The sequence below is a fragment of the Lipotes vexillifer genome, unplaced genomic scaffold (assembly GCF_000442215.2).
Source record: "Lipotes vexillifer unplaced genomic scaffold, Lipotes_vexillifer_v1.1 scaffold342, whole genome shotgun sequence".
Lineage (NCBI taxonomy): Eukaryota > Metazoa > Chordata > Mammalia > Artiodactyla > Lipotidae > Lipotes > Lipotes vexillifer.
In genome coordinates, this window is record NW_006786802.1 from 6,137,398 (window position 1) to 6,158,892 (window position 21,495).

Sequence of the window (21,495 nt, forward strand, 5' to 3'; positions counted from 1 at the left end):
GGGGTGAGAAGAGAAAGAGTGCCAGCACAGCCGCGATGCACAGGTACCTTTGCTGTTGGTAGTGCCTTGGAGGTGCTGGGCCCTTCCTGGGAGACATGGCAGTGCGACCCATCTCAGGAGGCAGGATTGTAGCCATGGGGCCTCCCAGCAGAAACCCTTGAACCAGCTTGGTGCAGAGCCAGTGGAGCGGGCTGTTAGTTAGGCTTTTGTGGGCTGTGACCCATAGTGATTCAGCAGTGACCAGTGTAGACTGACACCAGATGCCGGGAATCCTGCACACCCCATGTACTTCTCGGGGTAATGTCCTGGGCCCCTGTGGGTGTGAGGGAGGGAACCCCACAGATGACTGAAATGGAATCTCCCACCAGACCAGCATGACAGGGGCACAAAATTTAATCCACAAAAAGGGTTCATAGTAATTTAATTTAGGAAAATGTGCCATTTCTTTTACACCCAAGTTTGTGGAATAAAACTCAAAGGTACTAGAACGGTCAGCTCCACGGTGGCAGGAATTTTTCTTTTTCTTTATTCATTATTGTATTACAGAGCCTAGTACATTGCCTGACACACAGTGGGCACTCAATAAATATTAATGTATAAAGGCACTAGTAGAAAATAATTAATGGGGCGCCCACTAAGTGCTAGAAACTTATGGAAGCTTCCCTGAGATTCTTTTCACAACACCCTAGAAATTTGGTATTCTCAGCCACATTTTCTTTTCCTTCCCTCCTTCCCTCCCTCCTCCCTTCTTTCCCTCCTCCCTCCCTTCCTTCCTTCCTAATCCCATTCCAGCTGTCCTAATGCATTTATACATGTTCTTATAAGCAATGCACTGTTTATACATACATATTTTTAGTTTGTATGAAGGTTATTGTGTCACATCACATCCCGTTTCCACCTTTTCCACCCACCACGTTTTGCCATCCACCTTCCCACGCACGGACGGCCTCCAGCACTCATCTACCTCTGTCAACACTGAGTGAACATCCTCAAATGTGTCTCCTGTGACAGAACTTCTTTGGAATATACACCCAGGAGTAGAATTGCCGGTCACTGCAACGTCTGTGTGTAACTTCAGCAAGAAAGGCCGCAATGACCTACACTACCTACAGCAAGGTTTGAAGCTTCCTTCATTTCCATATCTGGGCCAACTTTGGCATTCCCCAGCTAACTAGTATTTTCCTGTCTCATTAGATATAAAGTAATACCTCATTGTTGTTTTAAATTGCATTTCTTGCCTTCATCTGTGGGGAAGAATGGAAGCTTCAGAGAAGTGATGTGCCCAGGGGCCCTCAGCTGGTGTGTGAGCAGCTGGGCTTCACCCACCCACCCTGGGCTCAGGCTGGTGCCAGGGTCCAACTGCCCCTCGTGGGCTGAGGGTTCTACCAGCTGCCGGGTCAGACTTGTGCAGGTGCAGGTCTTCCGCTGTGATCGAGCCCCGCCTGGTGGTGTGGAGAGGGAACTGCCGCTGTGGAGGGGGCTGGAGAGGACAGGAGGGGAGGGAACCTGAACCGCCTCACTTTTGAGGCTCTCCTTGATTTCTATTTTTCAAAAATTTTAAATTGAGATATAACTGGCACACATTATACTAGTTTCAGGTGTACAATGTAATTTTTTCTTGTGATGAGAATCTTCAAGATCAACTCTCTTAGCAACCCCCAAATATACAGCACCCCATCGTCAACCATAGTCACCACGCTATACACGAATCCCCAGGACTTATTTATCTTATGACTGGAAGTTTGAACCCCTGCCACCTTCACCTTGCAGGTGCAGGGGACCTGAACCGTCTCCATTTTGAGGCTCTTATTGTTTTTAGCCAACAAAACCAGAACTCTCTTACAAAAACATCTAGTGTACTGTTTCTTAAAGGGACTTTAATTAAAGTACAATATACCTGCATAAAAGACATAAATCCCAAGGGTACAGCTCAGTGAATTTTCAGCAGTGAACATGTGTGTAACCAGCACTCCAGGTGCCCCCTCCAGCCCCTCCTGTCACTATCCTGACTCCTAAGGCCAGAGATTCCTTTGCTGGGTTGACTGCTGTACACATGGAACTGTATACAGCTGTTGCCTTGTCTATCTCGCTATTTTTGCACAATATCGTTTGTGTGGTTCATTCATCCATATCTGTGCATTCTCTCTTTTATACAGTATTCTGTTATAAGAATATACTGCAAGTTACCCCTTCCACTGCTGATGGATATTTGTGCTGATTCCGGAACTTGGCTTTATTGAATAAAGCCGCCATGAACATTCTCGTACAGAGTTTTGGTGCACATGTGTATACAGTTCTGTTAAGTATGTGTCTAGGAACGAAAATACTGGACCGTGGGTAGGATGTATATTCGGCTTTTGTAGATATTGCCAGTTTTCCAAAGTGGTTGTGCTAAGTTACCATCCCAGTGGCAGTGTGAGTGCTGGTTGGTCTGCATTCTCATCTACCCTTGGTACTGTCACCAAGGGTATTAGTGGTACTGCATAGTATTTTTAGTGGGTATTAGTGGTACTGGTGGGTATTAGTGGTACTGCATAGTATCTTTAGTGGGTATTAGTGGTACTGGTAGGTATTGGTGGTACACTGCATAGTATTTTTAGTGGATCTTAGTGGTACTGGTGGGTATTAGTGGTACTGCATAGTCTTTTAAATTTGCAATCCTGATGACTAATGAAATTTCTTATGTTTACTGGTCACTTGGCTAATTTCTGTGAATTGTCTATGTAAGACTTTTGGCCATTTTTCTGTTGAGTTGCCTACTTTTTTCTTATTGGTTCATAGGAGTTAAAAAGCATGTCATCTGGATATGAGAACTTCCTCAGAAACATTTTCTCTCACTTGGGTCACTTGCCTTTTCACTCTCTTAGTGACGTCTTTTAATGAGCAGAAGTCTCTGCTTTTACTATAATATAATTTATTAATATTTTCTCATTATTTTGTGTGCTATTGAAATTTTTTTGGCCTATGCCAAGATCACGGAGATTGTCTTCTTTTCTTCTAAAAGCTTTCACAATCTGCACCCCTCTGGAACTGATTTTTGCGGCTGGTGGGAGGCAGAGGATCAATATTTTTTTCCATATGGATATTTAATTGACCAGCCTGACTTATGGAAAAGATCATCTTTTTCCCACTGCACTGCTGTGTCACCTTTGTCATAAGCCAGGGGATGGTACCCGTGTGAATCTGTTCCTGGTATACATGTCTGTTTCTTTCAGAAAATGCAATGTGGTGGTACCATGCACAAGGTCATTTCAGAGTTTATAAACTCCTGGAGCACAGTGTGCAGCAGGGGGCGCTGTCTGCCAAGCTTGAGCTTGCTGACAAGCATCTCCCTCTCTTCACTATCTTGAGGCTCACCATGGGCTCACTTGCCCACAAAGTCAGGAAGCTGACTTGGATGCCCCCAGTTCCTGTGAGGTCTCTGGACCCCCAGAGAACACCCATTAGCCCCAGCAGCTGGGGTGGGGCAAAGTCTCTTCCCAGCATTCATTTTCCCTCCCTTTTCCCAACTGTGCTGGGCCGTAGGGAAGACTGCACCTGGCTCTGCAGGAGCATCTGGGGTCTGAGAGGTGGGGTTCTCACAGCAATTCACCGCTCGAGGGTCTGGGAGCCCCAAGCAGTCCCTTGAGGATGTGGCATTCGGCACAGCAGGGGCTGGGCCTGACTTCCTGCTAAGATGACTTCACTTTGTGTAGAGGGTTGCATGTTGATAAGCAAGTCCAGCAACCAGGGTCTGGGGGCATGGGGACAATCTCTTGGCTCTCTGAGTGTCCCAGCAGAGTGACAGTTCTGCTCCTGGGGCCATCAGCCTGGGACCCAAACTCTGGATCGTCCACTGGGCAGAGATGGGCAGTGTGGGCAGCAGGGCGTGGTGGGAGGGCCAGGTCAGGGAGTGGGTCAGGAGCGTGGGTTCCAGAGCCAACTCTGGCATGAGCTCAAGGGCCTCCTGGGAAACTCTCGGCCCCTCTCTGGGCCTCCAGCTCCTCATTTTTGATCTCTCTGTGTTATGGGTTTTGCACTGTGTCCCCAAAGGGATACGTTGAAGTCCTAACCCCCTGGAACCTGGGAATGGGACCTCATTTGGAAATAGGGTCTTTGCAGATATAATCAGGCTAAGATGAGGTTGTAGCATGGGCCCTAATTTAATCTGATTGGTGTCCTTACAGGAAGAACAGAGACACACAGAGAAGGCAAGCATGTGAAGATGAGGGCAGAGGTTGGAGTGATGCTTCCACGTGCCCAGGAACACCTGGGGCACCAGAAGCTGGACGAGGAGGGGGAAAGGGTCCTTCTCTAGAGGCGTCAGAAGGAACATGGCCCTACCAACACCTTGATTTGGGACTTCTGCCCTCGAAAACTGTGAGAAAATCAAGGTCTGTTGTTCTCAGCCAGTCAGTATGTGGTACTTTTTTTTTTTTTTTTTTTGGCGGTACGGGGGCCTCTCACTGCTGTGGCCTCTCCCGTTGCCGAGCACAGGCTCCGGACCCGCAGGCTCAGCGGCCATGGCTCATGGGCCCAGCCGCTCCGCGGCACGTGGGATCTTCCCGGACCGGGGCACGAACCTGTGTCCGCTGCATCGGCAGGCGGACTCTCAACCACTGCGCCACCAGGGAAGCCCCGAGAATGTGGTACTTTTTACAGCAGCCCTAGGAAACAAATACAGCCTGCGTCTGGGCTTGCCCCTCCCATCTGTCCTTCATCACATCACTCTCCTTGTGATTACCTGTCAGTAGTGGCCCATCGCGACCACTGGAGCAGCATCACGGATGCTGACCGCGTCTCCCACCCAACCAGCCCCAGCTGAATCCCTAGTTCCTGCCTCCCTCCCCCCGGCACCCCACCAGCTCATTTTAGGCACACCCAATAGTCACTCTGGCCAAAGGATGACTCAAGTGACTCCTCTCCCTCATGCCTGCCTCCAATTCAGTGACAAATTCTATCAACTCTACCTCTAAAGTGTATCCTCAGTTCTTTGCTTCCACCATGGTCATAGTATTTTAAGCCTCCAACTGCTCTTTCTTGAACTACATGACAGCCTTTTGTGGTAGGTTGATTGCAAAAATGGCCATAATCCTTTATTCCCCCTTACATCCAGGCCCTTGGCAATTGGCTTTGCAGTGCCTTACTTCTATAGGCAGAGTCCACTTCTCCACCCTGGACTCTGGGCTGACCTTGGGACTTGCTTTGGCCATTGAGAACTACATGCAGTGACGGTGTACCGGTTTTGAACTTAGGTCTCAGGAGACCTTGTGCACTTCCTGGAATGCTGCCACCACCGTGAGCACCAGCCCAGGCTAGCCGGTTAGAGGATGACGTGCATGGAGCAGAGACGAGACATCTCGGTCAAGGCTGTTGTAGACCAGCAAACCCTCAGTGAAGTCACTAGCTAACCCACCAACACATGAGCCCAGACTAGATTGGCTAAGCCTGGCCTGGATCAGAATGGTTTGATTGACCAGAGGTCTCATGAGGAATTATGTTCTTTAAACTATGTTTTGGAGTAATTTGTTACGCAGCCATAGCTAATTGATACACCTCCTTAACTAGTCACCAGGCTGTCCCTTCCCCTCTCACAATATTTTTTCTTCTCAGAAGCCAGAGTGATCTCTCCTCTATTTATCACCCTCCAATGGTTTCCTGTTGCAACTGAATGACTCCAAACTCTGGACCATAGTCTTCAAGGCCTGACTGATTCCCTGCTTCCTCAGTCTGCTTCAGCCACAGTGATCATCTTCTGAGTCCCATGCATGTGCCTTTGCTCTTGCTGTCCCCTCTGCTGGAGCAGACCTTCCTATATCTGCACTTGGCTGCCTCCTCCTAAGCCACATACTAACTCAAATATTTCCTCAGGGAGGCCTGCCCTGACCACTCTAGCTAAAGACATCCTCCCCAACCTCTGCCCAGTCCTTTCCTTTCATTGCATCCTGGTTTTATTTTCTCATCAGTTCCTGAATGTATTGGTGTCGAGGAGCATAGTAACTCATTTAACTAGAATATAAGCTCCAGGAAAGCAGCAATCATGTGTTTTTCTGTTTTACTGCTCTACCCCCAGTATTTATAACAGTTCCTGGCATATAGTAAGTGCTCAATAAAGATTTGTTAAATGAATGAATAACAAGCCCAAGGGGGGGAAAAAAAAAACTTGTGGCGTAGCTTACAAATCCTTTGCAAGCATATGATTTCCTGCCACTGTTCTCGTCAATTCTCCACCCCATGCAGATGGAACTACCTGCAGGTTCCCCATCGTACTGCCCGGCCTCTAAGCTTTTGCACACACTATTCCTTTGGTCTGCTCTTCCTTCCCATACAAAAACGCTGGGGACTGTTTATTCTCAAAAGTTTTACATCAGCAGTTTCGTCCTTCAAGAAGCTTTCCTCAAAAATGTTGGGGTTAGCAGATGCAAACTATTATATATAGAGTGGATGAACAACAAAGTCCTACTTTATAGCACAGGGAACTATATTCAATATCCTGTGATAAACCATAATGGAGAAGAATATAAAAAAGAAAGTATATACATGTGTACATATATATCACTTTGCTGAATCATTTTGCTGTACAGCAGAAATTAACATAACATTGTGAATCAACTATACTCCAATTTAAAAAGAAAAGAAGATTTTCTGTCTCCCCACTCCCAGCCCATGGTGCGGTCCTCCCCCAGGTCTCCCAGGCACTTCACATGCTCTCTGCACTTCACTGATTTTACTGTTTACTCCTCTGTCTTCAGGACCATATGGCCCAAGCCAGCAGGACCAGGCCTTCTTAACTACTGAGTCCCTGGCCCAGCCACAGGGCCTGGTGGGGCTCAGTAAATATGTGATATGATCAGAAGCAGATGAACTAGGTGAGCTGAAGATCTGCTCTTTCCCCAGTCCAAACTTGTGAAGGTCAGAGAGAATGTGGGCCGTGATGGATTTAAGGAACTGGGTGGTGCAGTGGAGATAATTACTGGAGTGTTAGAATCACAAACATCCTGCTCTGCATCACCTGACCACTCCACCTGGCGAGGAGAGCTCGGGATTAGAGGTTGGAAAGGTGGCCCCTCTCCTGGCTCCTCTGTGACATCAGTAGGGCTGGGCTTCCCTCTCCCTGAGCACCTCCCTGCATCTGGGTCTCCTAGTGAGTTGTGGAGAAAAAGCTGATGTAAAACCCCAGCCCTGCAGAAAAGGACCCAGCGGTCTCGGTGAACCATAAGGGGAATGCAGCAAGCCTGCCATACTGTATAATTGGTGGGGGGAGAGAAAACGAATGAATGAATGGAATTTATAGTCACCTTGGAGTCAATCCTTCTTACCAGAAAGAACCCAGTCTCTGGCACCTTATTAGAAAACTGGGCTAGATCCAGCCTTGATCAATGCATTTTAAGAGGGATGTGGAAAGGACACTGGAGAAATGATCAAATGGAATTATATGACAGAAAACTGAAAAAACAAGTATGAAGTTGGAAAGGCTAAATGGTCATTGTCATATCACACAGCGGCTCTTAGTGATGTATCTGACATTTAACTTCTCAGGGCCATTTCATCTGTGCATTTTTTCCTCAGTACACATCCTCCCTGAATATGAATATTTATTAGACAAAGGAGACTGACTTCTACTCCCTTTCCACTGTGGCTCAAAGGAGAGAAAATGGGCTCGAACTGCAGCAAGAGAGAGGCAGGTTAGATAGGCAGAAGGACTTCCTGGAGGTGAGAACACTCAGTGCAGGAAAGAGGTTGGCAGTGACTCATGCAGACCACTGAGTCAGTGAGACGAAGTGAATGCCTCTGAAGATGGTTTTAGGTTTTGATTTTGAATGTGACAATACCGACAAAGTGCCTGACACTTGGTGATGCTCAGGAAATACCTTTCTTTCCCCTTTTAGAAGAGCTGGTTCTCCTCAAGAACAGGTATTTGCTGGAGAAAGGGACTATCATCTAATTGTTCACAGCTGGTTTCCTGAGATTTCAGCTGTGGGCTCTGTCCAAACATCGCCGGGGTGCCGTGCTCCGGGCACACGTCTCTGAGCTGCCCACAACCCTAAGGGGCTCTGCCTTCCCTTAGTGGTGACTTGAGTGGGTGCATGGGGGGATTGGAAACCTCCACACTTTTACTCTAACTCCCAAGGGCAATGACTCTCAGTGGAGAGAGCCACTCACCTCAGAGGGGTCACTTTGGAACCTCGAGATGGGGCATGGAGATTTAAAAAGCATATGGGGTGGGGGGGGGCAGTGGAATCCCTGCCCTTTTCGTATATGGAGGCAGAAAGTAAAACCTGGTTAGCGGGGCCCAGCTGGACCAGCGGCTACACCTCATCCCCTGGGGGTGTTCACTAGCCCTGGAGGGCTCAGGGACCATTTAATTTTTGGACTTACCACGAAGGGCACGGGTTTGGAATCAGCAGCTTTTCAACAGGGTTTGACTCAACATCGATAGGCCCAGTTTTAAGGACCCTTCCTGGGGAAGCCGGGGCTGGGAAATCTGCCACTCGTCCACCCCAGGAACTAGGGAAACAGGTCACACGTTTATCGAGCTCTTGTGTGTCAATGTCTGTGCTTCATGCTTCACATGGAAGCTCTTGTTTCCTCTTCTCAGCATCCCTGCTCAGCAGGTTCCATCATTAGCCCCATTTTACAGATGAGGAAACAAAGGCACAGAGAAGGGAGGTAGCTTGCCAAAAGTCACACAGCTAGTAAGAGGGGCAGTTGGGATTTGAACTTACTTGAAGTGCTTATAGGGACCTCCATTGGCAGTTGCTGCATGAGAGGAAGGCAGCATCTCCGAACCGTCGTGCAGGATTTGCCAGGAGCTCCGTCAGGCAAGAACGGGAGACTACGGTGAGGACACTCTTCCCATCCCAGCCCTGCCGCTTCTCGCCTGTGTGACTCTGAGCCAGTTCCTTGCCCTCTGTGACTTCTCTGAGTAATCCTTGTTTACCTGAGTTGGCAGAGTCCTCTCCCTCCTGTTCTCCCGATCAGCTTCCCACCCTACACACACGAGGGCCAGCTCCCCACAGAGCCGTGTCCGCCACAGGAGGTAGTGGGGATCGTTGGGCAGGACCTGGGGTGTATGTGTCCCCAGCAGCCCCTCAGTGCTTTGTCCCTCCTGAAATCCCTCTGGAGACTCTGGGCTCCCATTTTTCACTTCTTCTAAGACTTCCTTTCTAAGAAGGCTTTTCCAAGGAGTGTTCTTTGGGGGGTGGGGAGGAAACCTATAGTTTCTCCTGCGTTGGTTCTGACTTGGATGACGAGGACAAAACACTCTGTCAGTGCAATGATCCAAGCAGTCTAACCTTGTTTCCTGATCACTACTGTCGAAAGGGGACGCCCCAGGTCTGAAGAGCCAGGTGTGGTGTGCCAGAGGGTGGCATCTGGTGGCCGAGGGTCCAACAGCAGAGGGGGCTTGAGGTGGCCGGGGAGAGGAGCTATTTAGAGGGCTACACTGATGTTTTGGTTGAACACCTTTTTAGCATCTATCTCTTCTTCGACCACGTGCGGGTGGATGTCCACGTTCATTCCTGCATCCTTGCACAGCTTGAGCAAAGTTCGAATGTTGTTCTTGGACACCCTCAGGTATCTGTGTGAGACAAGGCCAAAGAGGTCAGTTGAGGGTGGAGTCACTGCAGGCGCAAACTTCATTGAAAAGAACTTAGAGTTAAACAGCGTCAGTGTGGGATCTCTGTAAGGGACTGGCCCTCCAGACATTTCTGGAGCTGACAGAGGTCTCATAAAAGACTGGGACAGGGCTTCCCTGGTGGCGCAGTGGTTGAGTCCGCCTGCCGATGCGGGGCACACGTGTTCGTGTCCCGGTCCGGGAAGATCCCACATGCCGCGGAGCGGCTGGGCCCGTGAGCCATGGCCGCTGAGCCTGCGCGTCCGGAGCCTGTGCTCCGCAACGGGAGAGGCCACAACAGTGAGAGGTCCGCGTACCGCCAAAAGAAAAGAAGGACTGGGATACCCCACAGACTTGGTGGGTTTTTTTTATTGGTATAACTCTTTTGGAAATCAATTTGGCAACATATACGCCAAGCACCTCCTGCCCCAGCCCCCCAAAAAACAGGTTTATTATTTTTGACTCAGTAATTCCACTCAGGTCCTCAACTTATCCCAAGAAGAGAATCCAATGGAAAAAAAAGCTACATAAACAAATATGCTTATTTTGGGGTTATCCACAATAGGAAAATAGGAAATTCCATCAACAGAGGAATGGTCAAGCAAAAAATGGAATATCCGTTTCAAGGACTCTTCTGCTGGTGCTAAAATGTCGTTAGGAAGAAGACGCAATATGGCTGTGACGTTATTGCCAAATGGGGGGGAAACCAGGATGCAAATTGTTAGGTGTTTTCTCTCATCACTGCCATGTGTGTATAATCTGAGTGAGGTCAAGGACTGGGGGAAATCCAGGACAGTGGAAATAAAGGCTGAGAAAACTGTAGGAACAGAGGTGAGTATTTTTAATAGTATTCAAACAATTACAATTTTCAATTAAAAAATTAAAATTAAAACACTGATTTAAAATATTAGCTAAAGCCCCAGCGTTCTGACTTGTACTGAAGAATAGGACTGATGCCATCTATGTGATTTAGACAGTATCTCTACCATCATATCCCTCATTCCACCATCAACTTTGACCTTGCTCCCAGCTTTAGTATAAGGAGGGAGGCCCCCCGATTCAGGCTGCATTCCGGTTGGTTAATTTGCTACAGATGGTGGGGGAGGAGCTGCATATTGATAGAACCTGGCTTTTCTGCCCATTGGGAATGGTCTCCCTACTCTTTCCTTTTTTTCTTCTTTCTTTTTTTTTTTGGCCATACCTGGCAGGATCTTAGTTCCCCAACCAGGGGTTGAACCCAGGCCCTTGGCAGTGAAAGCCTGAAATCCTAACCAGTAGGCCACCGGGGAACTTCCCTTCTCTTTGAAGATCTGCCCAGAGCTTCCCTGTTCTTACAGGCAGCTCAGACCTCACTCACCAGCCCCTATACCTGTACTACCTTTCCCAGACGGCTCTTGGTCGGCCCCACCCTTCCCTGACCAGCCCAGCCCCAGGGGGCAATCTCACACATATCTACCTGTGAATGCTCACTAAGATTGCAAAGGACAATTTCATCCTTTTCTTGGGTGTTTTTCTAATGGTTTGTTAATTGCCATCTCTCCAAATATTCTCTCCCCCTACCCTGTCCAAGTCTCTTTTTCTCTTTTCTCTCCACCATGGAGCCCAGGTAGGCTGTCTTTGGCCAGAGTCAATTAAAACCATTTTATCAATTTGAAACCCATAGCAAAAGTCATCCAGCTGTGGAGGTGGCATGAGCCAGAAGCCCCCTCTAGTCGAGGAGACTGCCTGTCCATCTTTCAGCCAGTTAGCCATTCCACCCCTCCAACCCCAGCCAGTCAGCCAGCAGAGCAGGACTGTGTGATGGGGCCCTCGGATGCCAGGCATCTGAGGCCGTCTGAAACCTACAGGCGAGTTCACTGCTGTGAACTCTACAAGGCTGACTACCTTAGTCTCTTGTCCTATTTCCTCCTTTGCCAAAGTTTCTGAGTGTTGTCGGTTACATCTTTACAGTAAAGAATAACATTGGGCTGGGGAGGGATGCTTGGATCTGGGGGCAGAAACCAAGCTGTTTGGTGTTGCTGAAAACCAGTGGGTCTTGATAAGTATGACAAAGAACAAGCAAGAAGTGAGACCCCTTGGTAAGAGCAGTAAATACCAAATGGTTTCATACTTTGTTCATGGTCCCTTTGGAGTCTAAAACCCGAAACGTACAGCAGGTAGCCCTGGGAATGGCGGCTACTGTCACCAGCAATTCAACACCATTAGTGTAAAGGATCTTGGGGGAGTTTCCTGTTAAAACAAGGCCACAAACAACTCATTCTTTCCTTTGTGAATAATATTCATGGTTTCTTTTGTGAAACAGAAATTTTAGAAAGGTTGTGTATGTGTCCAAAGGCATGGCCTCAAAATGGCAGCACCTAAATGTCGTGTCCAATCAGGAGACGATCCTCTAGCGAGTGAGGCTGCTCTGAAACCCAACAGCTTCAGCCCTGAAGCAGCCCTCTGGGACTCAAAGACAGAGCCCGGACATGCTGCAGCCACCCTCCCTTGCTCCGGGCTCAGCCCAGGTGCATGAACCACAGACAGTCGTGAGCAAAGCCTGGTCTTGCAGAATGCGCCCAGCCTCACCTGCACAGGGCTGCTCACCGGCAGCTCAGCACCTCCTCCGGCTTCAGCATCCTCACCATCTCCATCCTGGGCTCACTGCCCTTCTCCATGAGGCTCTTCAGCTTACGCTCGTAGGAGGCGTCGGGCGTCTTGCCAACCCAATCTCGCAAGAGGGTTGACTTCCGTGGGACAAAGATAGCATCCTGTAACATGGGTTCTATGATGCTTTGTCGATGGTATGGCGTTGAGAGCTGAGTGGACTCTTGGGTGATTTCATCCTTGATGTCTAAGTCTGAAATTGGACAGATGTCACCAGGGAGTTAGATCCTGGTAGGGGTGAGCAGTAGGGTGGACAGGAAGGGGATGAGACCTGGAAGGCTGCAAGGGCTTCAAACATTAGAGCTATGAGGTCTTTTCAAGGCTTTGGCAGGTTCTCCTTCTTAGCGTTTGTTTAATCCCCATTCATCTTTTTCTCCCTCCTTTCCCCTCATCTCACAACTCATTCCCTTTCTCTCCTTTCCTTCATTTCCTTCTCTCAATCTTCTCCCCCTCCCCAGAGAAAATTCACCTAAAGTGAACGTTAGCCTAAAGGGGGGTTAGGGGAAGGTATCAGAGGAGATCAGCTTTGAGCTGGATTTTTAAAAGACAGATAGTTTATCAGATGAAAAAGGGAGGAACAGCATGGGCGGACAGGAGGAACAGGGTGCACAAAGACACACATATATGAAATGAAATAGTGAGGGTCTGATGTTACCCAAATATGGGGTTTGTACTGAGTGAAATACTGTTGGGACTAGAGCTTGGAGACCTTAATTGTTTTCTTGTTAAACATACTCCTCTGTATTTTACAGATTTTTACTTGTGCCAGTGGAATATTTTCATTTCTATTTCTAACTGGTGTGACTAGTATAGAGAAAACACTACTGTTTAAAATGTTTTTTTCTAGTACACCAACAAACATAGCAGATTTTATTATTATTATTATTATTATTATTATTTTTTTTTTGCTGTACGCGGGCCTCTCACTGTTGTGGCCTCTCCCATTGCGGAGCACAGGCTCCGGACGCGCAGGCTCAGCGGCCATGGCTCACGGGCCCAGCCGCTCCGCAGCTTGTGGGATCTTCCTGGACCGGGACATGAACCCGTGTCCCCTGCATCGGCAGGCGGATTCTCAACCACTGCGCCACCAGGGAAGCCCAGATTTTATTATTTTTTGACTAGAATTTCTTGAGTTTTGTAGAAAGGCAATCACATCAGGAGAAAAATGAAAATATATCCCTCCTAATATTTATAAAAATTATGTACTCTTCTTGACATGTTGCATTTGACAGACCCGCCAAAACTATGTCAATAATGATGATAGCAGTCATGCCTCATTTTGCTCCTGATTTTAATTAAAGTGATTCAGCATTTCATCATTTAGAATGATATTTGCCACTATTTTTGGAATATGTTTTATAATATTTAGCAGCTTTGCTCTTGGTTTACATAGAGTTTTTATTAGTAATAATTGCTTGATTCTATTTACTGCTTTTCTATCATCTACTGATCATATGGTTTTCCTTTAATTTCTTGATGTAATAAATTATGTTATTAGATATCTTGATATTGATTAACCAAACCATTCGTAACCTGCTCTAATAAATCCCACCTGGTCAGGGTTTATTATTCATTTCATACGTGGATATATTTGCTATATTTTCCATACATTAAGTCTATTTGCTAAAATTTTTTAAATCATTTAAAAATCATCTATTATTGTGAGATTGGCCTGCTTTTTTTTTGCCTAATCTTTTAAGTTTAAGGTTATGATGGCTTGTCAAATTAATGCACAAATGTCTGTATTTTATATGGCCTGCAATAGTTGAAGTAACATTGGGATTATTTGCTTTTTACATATTTGGTAGAACTTGGTGTGAAATCATTTGTCCTGGTGCCTTTTGTAGTGGGAAAATGTCTACCATCTTTCAATTTTTACCTCAGAAATTGCTCTATTCAACTTTTCTACTCTTTACTATGTCCATTTTGATAACTTATAGTCTGATAGGAAATTATTCATTTACACTGGATTTTCAAATGTATTGTGTAGATGTGCATATAGTATTCTATTATAATTCATTCAATGTATTTCTTATCTTTGCTTATGCGTCCTTTCTCATATAAAATCTTGTATATTTTTGACACTTCTTTTGACAAGGCTCATGATAACTTCATACTATTTGTCACTTGGTTTTTTAAAAAGCTAGCTTTGGATTTATCCTTTTAACTACTTTTAATCTTGTATTTCATTAATCTTAGCTGGTTTTTACTGTATTAATTCTCTTTTTTTCATATAAATTATTTCTTCTATATCATTAAATTAATAAAAGTGTTAATTTTTTTGTTTGTTTTATACAGACAAGAACGATTACTTTTAGTTTTTGCTGTAAATTTTCTTCTGGGCATAGATTTTGCCTTAATCCCATGGATTTTGGTATGAAACAGACTTATTTTCAATAGTTTTTTTTTTTTGAAATAATGGTATTTTAGGAGTGTTTCTTAATTTCTGTTGAGATTATCTTTTAATTTTAATTTTATTTCTAATTATTGCTTTAGGATACTGTAGGTGGCCCTAGAACCTTTATTATTTTGAATGTTGATGTTTTCTTTTGATGAATATGCAGATGATTTTTAGAAATATTCTTTGGCCACATAAAAATGTGTGTTCTCGGGCTTCCCTGGTGGCGCAGTGGTTGAGAATCCGCCTGCCGATGCAGGGAACACGGGTTCGTGTCCCGGTCCGGGAAGATCCCACATGCCATGGAACGGCTGGGCCCGTGAGCCATGGCCGCTGAGCCTGCGCGTCCGGAGCCTGTGCTCCGCAACGGGAGAGGCCACAACAGTGAGAGGCCTGCGTACCACAGGAAAAAAAAAAAAAAAATGTGTGTTCTCTGTTCAACTATAAAGTTATGGTTTGTTAATTACATTGTTAGATTCTTCTAGGCACTTACTGTAATTGTCTCTTTGATCTGTCTATTGGGTTCTGAAAGAGGTATTTTGCAGTCTCCTACTATAACTTTATTTTTGTCAGATTCTCTTTGCATTTCTAAATGTTTATCTGTTTAACTACTATTTTTTTGTTGTGTGTAGGTTTATTATTATTTGTTCTCTTTAACATTTAAAAATATCCCTCTTTTACCCTGTTGTTTCTTTTAGCCTTAAATCCACCTCATATGTTTGCATTTCTTGTTATCTCTTTGCCTATCTTTTTTTCATTCTTTCTATATCGTGTGATTTTAAGTGTGTATCTAGATTTTGATTTTTAAACCAATTATTTCCTAATTTGGTGCCTCTGCTCTCTTCTAGGGCATTTTCTATAGATGAATGGATAAATGGCTGAGAAAGTCCCTAAATATTTCTGAATTTGCAAATATCATTCATTCACCCCCACGGTAACTTATATACGGGCTGAGGATAGGATTATGAGATTATAAGTCTTTGCTTTCAGTAGTCTATAGGTGCTCATTTCACTTCTAGATTGATGCTAATTTGACTCTTTTTCCTTTGTAAGTAAGTTGTTCTTCCTGTAAGCTCGCAAGATTTCCTAAATAAACTTCAGGAATTTTAGCAGGATATGTCTGGGGGTGTCTAGACCTTCTACAATTACATAAATGGGGGGACAGTGGCCTGGAGAGAAGCTTTGACTTGCCCAAGGTCTCATGACGAGTCAGTGGCTGAACTGGAAACTTTATGTCCAGTATGGCTCTCTAAACTGACAGCTGGCCCCTAATAGAGTGATAGGGTCAGGTGGTGTTAGCAGTCTGTTTGTGCACGGTGAAAATTGGTCCTATGTTCCAGGAGAATCCTGAGCTACACATCTTCACTGACACAAATTGAAATCCCTTGGAGAAAGGGCCGTAGCCTTTCCTGAGACATCTGATCCTCTTCTGGGTCAAGGTAGGTCTCACGTAGGAAAGAAGAGTAGTAATAGAAAAGGTAATGATAATTTTACATATTAGCTAACATTTATTGCATAACTTGTGTGCCAGGCAGTGTTCTAAAGCCTTTCTAGGGAGGGGGGCAGCTGCAGTCTCACAACCATGTCACATCCATTGAACAAATGGGAAAGTGGAGGATTGGAGAGATTAAGTCATGTGCCCAAGATGCCATAGACAGTGGTGGATCCAGGAAAATGTGAACCCAGGTTGTCAGTGCCTTTTTCTGGGAAGCTGTCCTGGCTAGCCTCTTGGACAAAATGTCCCATGTTCCTGAGTCCATGGCTGAACAGATAAGTTAAGATTTCTGGTGAGCTGTGTTTGGGACTCCAGGGACTCCTCTGTATTCATAGAGACAGAGTTGGTAACTGCCCTCCAACTCTCCGCATTAGGAATGCACGCTTGCCTGGCATGGACAGAATGCTCTGAGCATAGTGGGCAAGGAGAGAAAGCCAAATGAGTTCCATTTTCTTAGTCTAGATGCTCAGACTTTGTCAAGGTTTACTTTGGAAATGTGTTCCCAGCGTTTCCCCAGCATCTTTTAGTGGCCCTTAGCCAGAGTCACCTTTGAAAAATTCAAATCTAACTTGGTACTTCCTTCCTAAAATTTTTCAATGACTTGTCATTGCACTCAATCAGTTTTGTGCTTTGGAAAAGCCAATGTGAGACTTCTACTTTCAGCCAAGATAGGGTAACAGGGACTGGATTTATCCTTCCATCTTAAGCAGCTAAAAATGGGGCCTGATTCATGAAACAGGCTTTTTCAGACGTTGGACAACAGGTAACTGAGGGCAGTGGCCCTTGAGAAAAGGAAGAGGTGAGTCCCATGGGAGCCCCAGCTGAAAGCTGGGAGATGCTTCCAGGTTGCAGCACAGGGAGGGGAAAACCTAGATAGTATCTAGCAGTTTCCCTGAGTTGGGGAGAGAGAATAGACAAATGAAACGGGCCAAGGAAGCTAGAATTCACAGGGCAGAGTAACAGGAGAAAACTGCATGGAGAGCTGCAGAGATCTGCAGAAGCTTCTCTCAGCTGAATACTAGTTATGCAGAAGAGGAAACTACATAGATAGAACTGGTAGACAAGACCACTAAAACAGCTATCATAACTGTATAGCCCTGTATGTTCAACAAAGCTTGAGCGTGCTAAGGCGAGACACGGAAGGTTGAAAATGACCCAAACTGAAATTCTAGACACGAAAACTACAACGTCTAGTATGAAGAATACATTGGGTGGGATTAATAGCAGATTAGGTATTGTAGAAGGACAAGTCAGTGAATTTGAAGACATAGCGACAGACACCATACAAAGTGAACCACAGAGAAGAGACTGGGGAAAAGCTCTGCTGAGTCGCAGAACTTCAAATATGGGTAATTGTGGTGCCTGATAGAGAGGAGAATGGAGGACTGGAAATGTGTTTGAAGAACTAATGGTCCCAAATTTTCCAGATGCGAGATGGAAACTACACACCAAGAATCTCAACAAACCCCAGACACAAACACAAGACACGTGACGCAAACGACATCGAGACGCGTCAACATCGAGATGCTTGGAAGCTTCCAAAGAAGTCAGAGGAAAAAGGTACGTTACAGGGAACACATAAACAAAGATGACAGCCAACTTCTCACTGGTGACAATGCAAGCTAGAAGGCAGAGCACAACTTTAAAGCATTGATGGAAAAAGCTTGTCAGTCTAGAATTCTACACTCAGCAAAAGTACCTTTCAGAAACAAGAGTGAAAGAAAGACCTTTTCAGATATATAAAAGCTGAGGGAATTTGTCACCAACAAGCCCACACCCTAAGAATTGTTGAAGGAAGACCTTTAGGCAGAAGGAGATGACTCCAGGCAGAAAGCTGGACCTGTGTAAAGCAATGAAGAGCACTAGAGATGTTAACTATGGATAAACACTGAAGTCTCTCTAAAAGATACTTGCTTGAAGCAAGAGTAATAACAGTGTATTGTGGGGTTTATAATAACTTATGGAGAAATACAATGAATGGCAATAATAGCCTGAGGGTTGGGAGAGGAGAAATGGAAGTATACTCTTGTGAGTTCCTTATGTTCTACGTGAGTGATACAAACTATGAGGTGAAGGGAGGCTGTGATATGTCAAAGATGAATCCTGTCAACCCTAAAGCAACTACTAAGGTAGCACAACAAAGAGTTATAGTTCACAGGGCAACAAAGAAGATAAAATGGAATCACAAAAACTACTCAGCCCAAAAGAAGGCAGAAAAACAGGAAGGGGAGGGCAAAGAATAGATGGAATAAATTAGAAACAAATACCAACATGGTAGGTTTAAACTCAACCATATCAATGATTACATTCAGTGTAAATGGTCTAAATATCCCCATGGGAAGATTGAAATTGTCAGACTGGATTGAAAATAATGCAAGGCCCAATCATCTGCTGCCTCTAAGAAATCATCTGCTCCCTTTAAATATAAAGACCCAAATAAATTAGAAAGGCCAGTTTGGTAGCCATAAAGAGGGAAAGCTATTGGAGGTTCTTAGGGTCCGGGTTAAATGAAAATAATAGTAGTTAAAGTGGAGAGGAAGTGAAAGGCATGAAAGGTATGAAGGAGGTACAATCTCCAGAACCCAGTAACGGGTCATAAAGGGTTGTGGAGGGAGACAACTTCTGACTTGGGCCACTGTGCTGGGCCAGTGCTAGCCCATGCGATGGCCCCTGTGAAGCAGAGGCATGGGGGTTTGCAGAGCCTTAGGGACATCCCGGCTAACACTGGGAGCAGGCATGTAGATGGAACTCAGGAGAAAAGGCTGTCTGGAGGTTTGGGTTTGGAATTCACTAGACAGTGGTTAAAGCCACTCCTTTGGATAGAATCAGCCAGGAAAATTGTATAATGGGATGAGAATGGCAGTACTGATCAGTGGGGAATTCAGAGGGGAAATTTAGGTCTGGGAAGGGGGAAAGAAGGGAAGGTTGGTTAGTAGCAAGTTAGAAATATACGAGGTTAATAAATTTAAGTGGAAATTAAGTGTGGGTAAGAGAAGCCTTAATGGAATCAGATGAAACAGGGGAAAGAAGCCCACCAAGTGGGAATATTTTGCATCCTTTATTCGCAGAAGTGAGGTGACCCAAGACCGCAGCTTCAGCTTAGCCATATGGATCTCTCTCTCTCTTTTTTTTTTTGCGGTACGCGGGCCTCTCACTGTTGTGGCCTCTCCCGTTGCGGAGCACAGGCTCCGGACGCGCAGGCCCAGCGGCCGTGGCTCACGGGCCCAGCCGCTCCGCGGCACGTGGGATCCTCCCGGACCGGGGTACGAACCTGCGTCCCCCGCATCGGCAGGCGGACCCTCAACCACTGCGCCACCAGGGAAGCCCCCATATGGATCTCTTGCTGCCTTGCGTCTGGGTTGGGCTGACCTAGAGGCTGTATTGGGAGGGGGGCAAGGAGTCAACATGTATGGTGAGCCCTCAGAGGGGGCCAGGACAGGGTGGTGAAAGAGGAAAGAAAGTAGAAGAAAGCATGCTCAGGGAACTCAAGGGAGGACAGGCAATGGGGGGGACGGGAGTGGCAGCAGGCTGTGGCGTCCTGAATGTGCCAAATGGTAATCAGTGGAGGGACAGGGGCATTTCAGCAGTTTAAAGGGAGTGAGTGGGAGTTTTTGTGAAAATTAGGTGAGGTGACAAAGGCGAAACAGTCTGCTCTGAAAAGCAAAAGTATTCCACACGGGTGTTGTCACTGTTGTTCCTATTAGCTTCGGTGTTCTGGAGCCAGGGACAGTTAATATCATTCACTCAGAGCACTCACAGTGTTTTGCAGATCCTGATTTTGTGGCCATCACAACACTGAAAACACAGAAGAGCAGGGGTGGTTGTGATTGCACAGGCTGAGTTGTCACATTCCAGTCCCGAAGGTGGTGGGGAATGTTCGATGGTCATGCCCACCAGCTCGCACAGAGCCATGACGTGGAGAGTGGAAAGAGCTTACTCTTCTGACAGGGAACTTGGGACACACAGGGGATCTGGTTCTTGAAAATGACGCTAATGATCTGGGTGCTGAGTGGGGCTGAGGGAGGTTAGAAGCAGATGTTCTGGTCTAGAATACTTTTCCTTCATCTACACTTATCCCCTCTTAGACTCCTGCTTAGCCCTTAACTGCCTCTACGCCCTTCCTAGAGGCTGCACTCCCAAACCAGATCCTGCTCACTCATTTCAGCCTTCCCGACAGCCTTCACAGTAAGTTCCCCTTGCCGTGCCCAGGCTCAGCCCTGACTCAGTCCTGGGTGCCACACCTGGATGCGCAGGTGGTTCCTGGATGTCTCTGAACAGCTGCTGCCCTTGAGGCGCGTGAGCACCTGCTGACCCCCAGTGGCCATTGGTTGTATTACATTAGGAGAGGGAAGACTGCTCTCCAACAGGGTGGTTTTGTGCGGGACAGGGCTGGGCAGGTGCAGGGGGAACTGCAGAAGACCAAATAGCTGGCGAGTCAGCCCGCCCTGCTGGCATCTTTGTTCAGTGAAATGAAAAAAAATGAATCGACTTGCATGAGAGTTTCTCTTAGGGAAGGAACTGCCTTTGTTTAGGAAAATATCTTGATAGATTACATTGAGTGTGGAATGAAACAGTGAAACAAAGGAAACAAAGTGATCCCTTGATGTAAGAAGCCAATGGGAATGTGCGGGGCAAGGAAGGCAGAGGATGGAATGGAGGGGAGAGGAAAGAGAGAAGAGGGAGAGCTGGGCAGAAGCAGGACTAGAGTGAGACACACGAGGTACCCAGGGGACAAAATTTAAGGAGGTGCTTGCTCTCAGGCTCGTGAAAGTGCAGGGTTGGCACCTGAGAGAGGGCACCTCCTTAAATATTGTGACTTGGGTGCGTGGGGTTAAGGAAAACATCTGGAGGCCACCCCTGCAGGAAATGTAGCCAGAGAAATCTCCTGGGGGCAGGGGACAAAGGACTTTGAAGAACAAGAGGGGATTGTAATCAACTTCTAATATGTTTGCTGTGAAGTCTGTGATGTAATTATTTCCCTTTGTTGCCTGAAACCTTCAGTAAAGTCTGCTTATACATAAAGGCTTCATGGGAAAGGTTTGGGGAGAAGTGAAGGAAATGTGTTCTGTGTTTGGGTTGGCAGAGAGCAGGGAGAAGGAAACAGCCACTGGAAGTGAGACCTACAGATGCTCAGGGTCCCAGCAGGACCAGGACACTGAGAGTGACGGGAAACTTGGGGAAGGTGTGGGGCTTCCCATAGGACATAAGTCAATCTCTTTCTTTTTTTTTTTTTTCTTTTCTTGCGTTATGCGGGCCTCTCACTGTTGTGGCCTCTCCCATTTGCGGAGCACAGGCTCCGGACGCGCAGGCTCAGCGGCCATGGCTCACGGGCCCAGCCGCTCCGCGGCATGTGGGATCTTC

At 46.3% G+C, this 21,495-nt stretch overlaps 1 protein-coding gene across 1 annotated transcript in view; it reads right to left on the reverse strand.

Annotated features, from left to right (window-relative positions):
* Nucleotides 1-9,411: 9,411 nt before the first annotated feature.
* CUNH16orf78 (chromosome unknown C16orf78 homolog) overlaps nucleotides 9,412-21,495 on the reverse strand; it is an 18,181-nt gene continuing 6,097 nt past the window's right edge. Inside the window, exons 4-5 of the mRNA XM_007459486.1 lie at nucleotides 12,182-12,438; nucleotides 9,412-9,559 (exon numbers count right to left, since the gene is read on the reverse strand). Of these exons, the coding sequence (XP_007459548.1) occupies nucleotides 9,412-9,559; nucleotides 12,182-12,438 (405 nt within the window). The remainder of the gene's footprint in view (nucleotides 9,560-12,181; nucleotides 12,439-21,495) is intronic.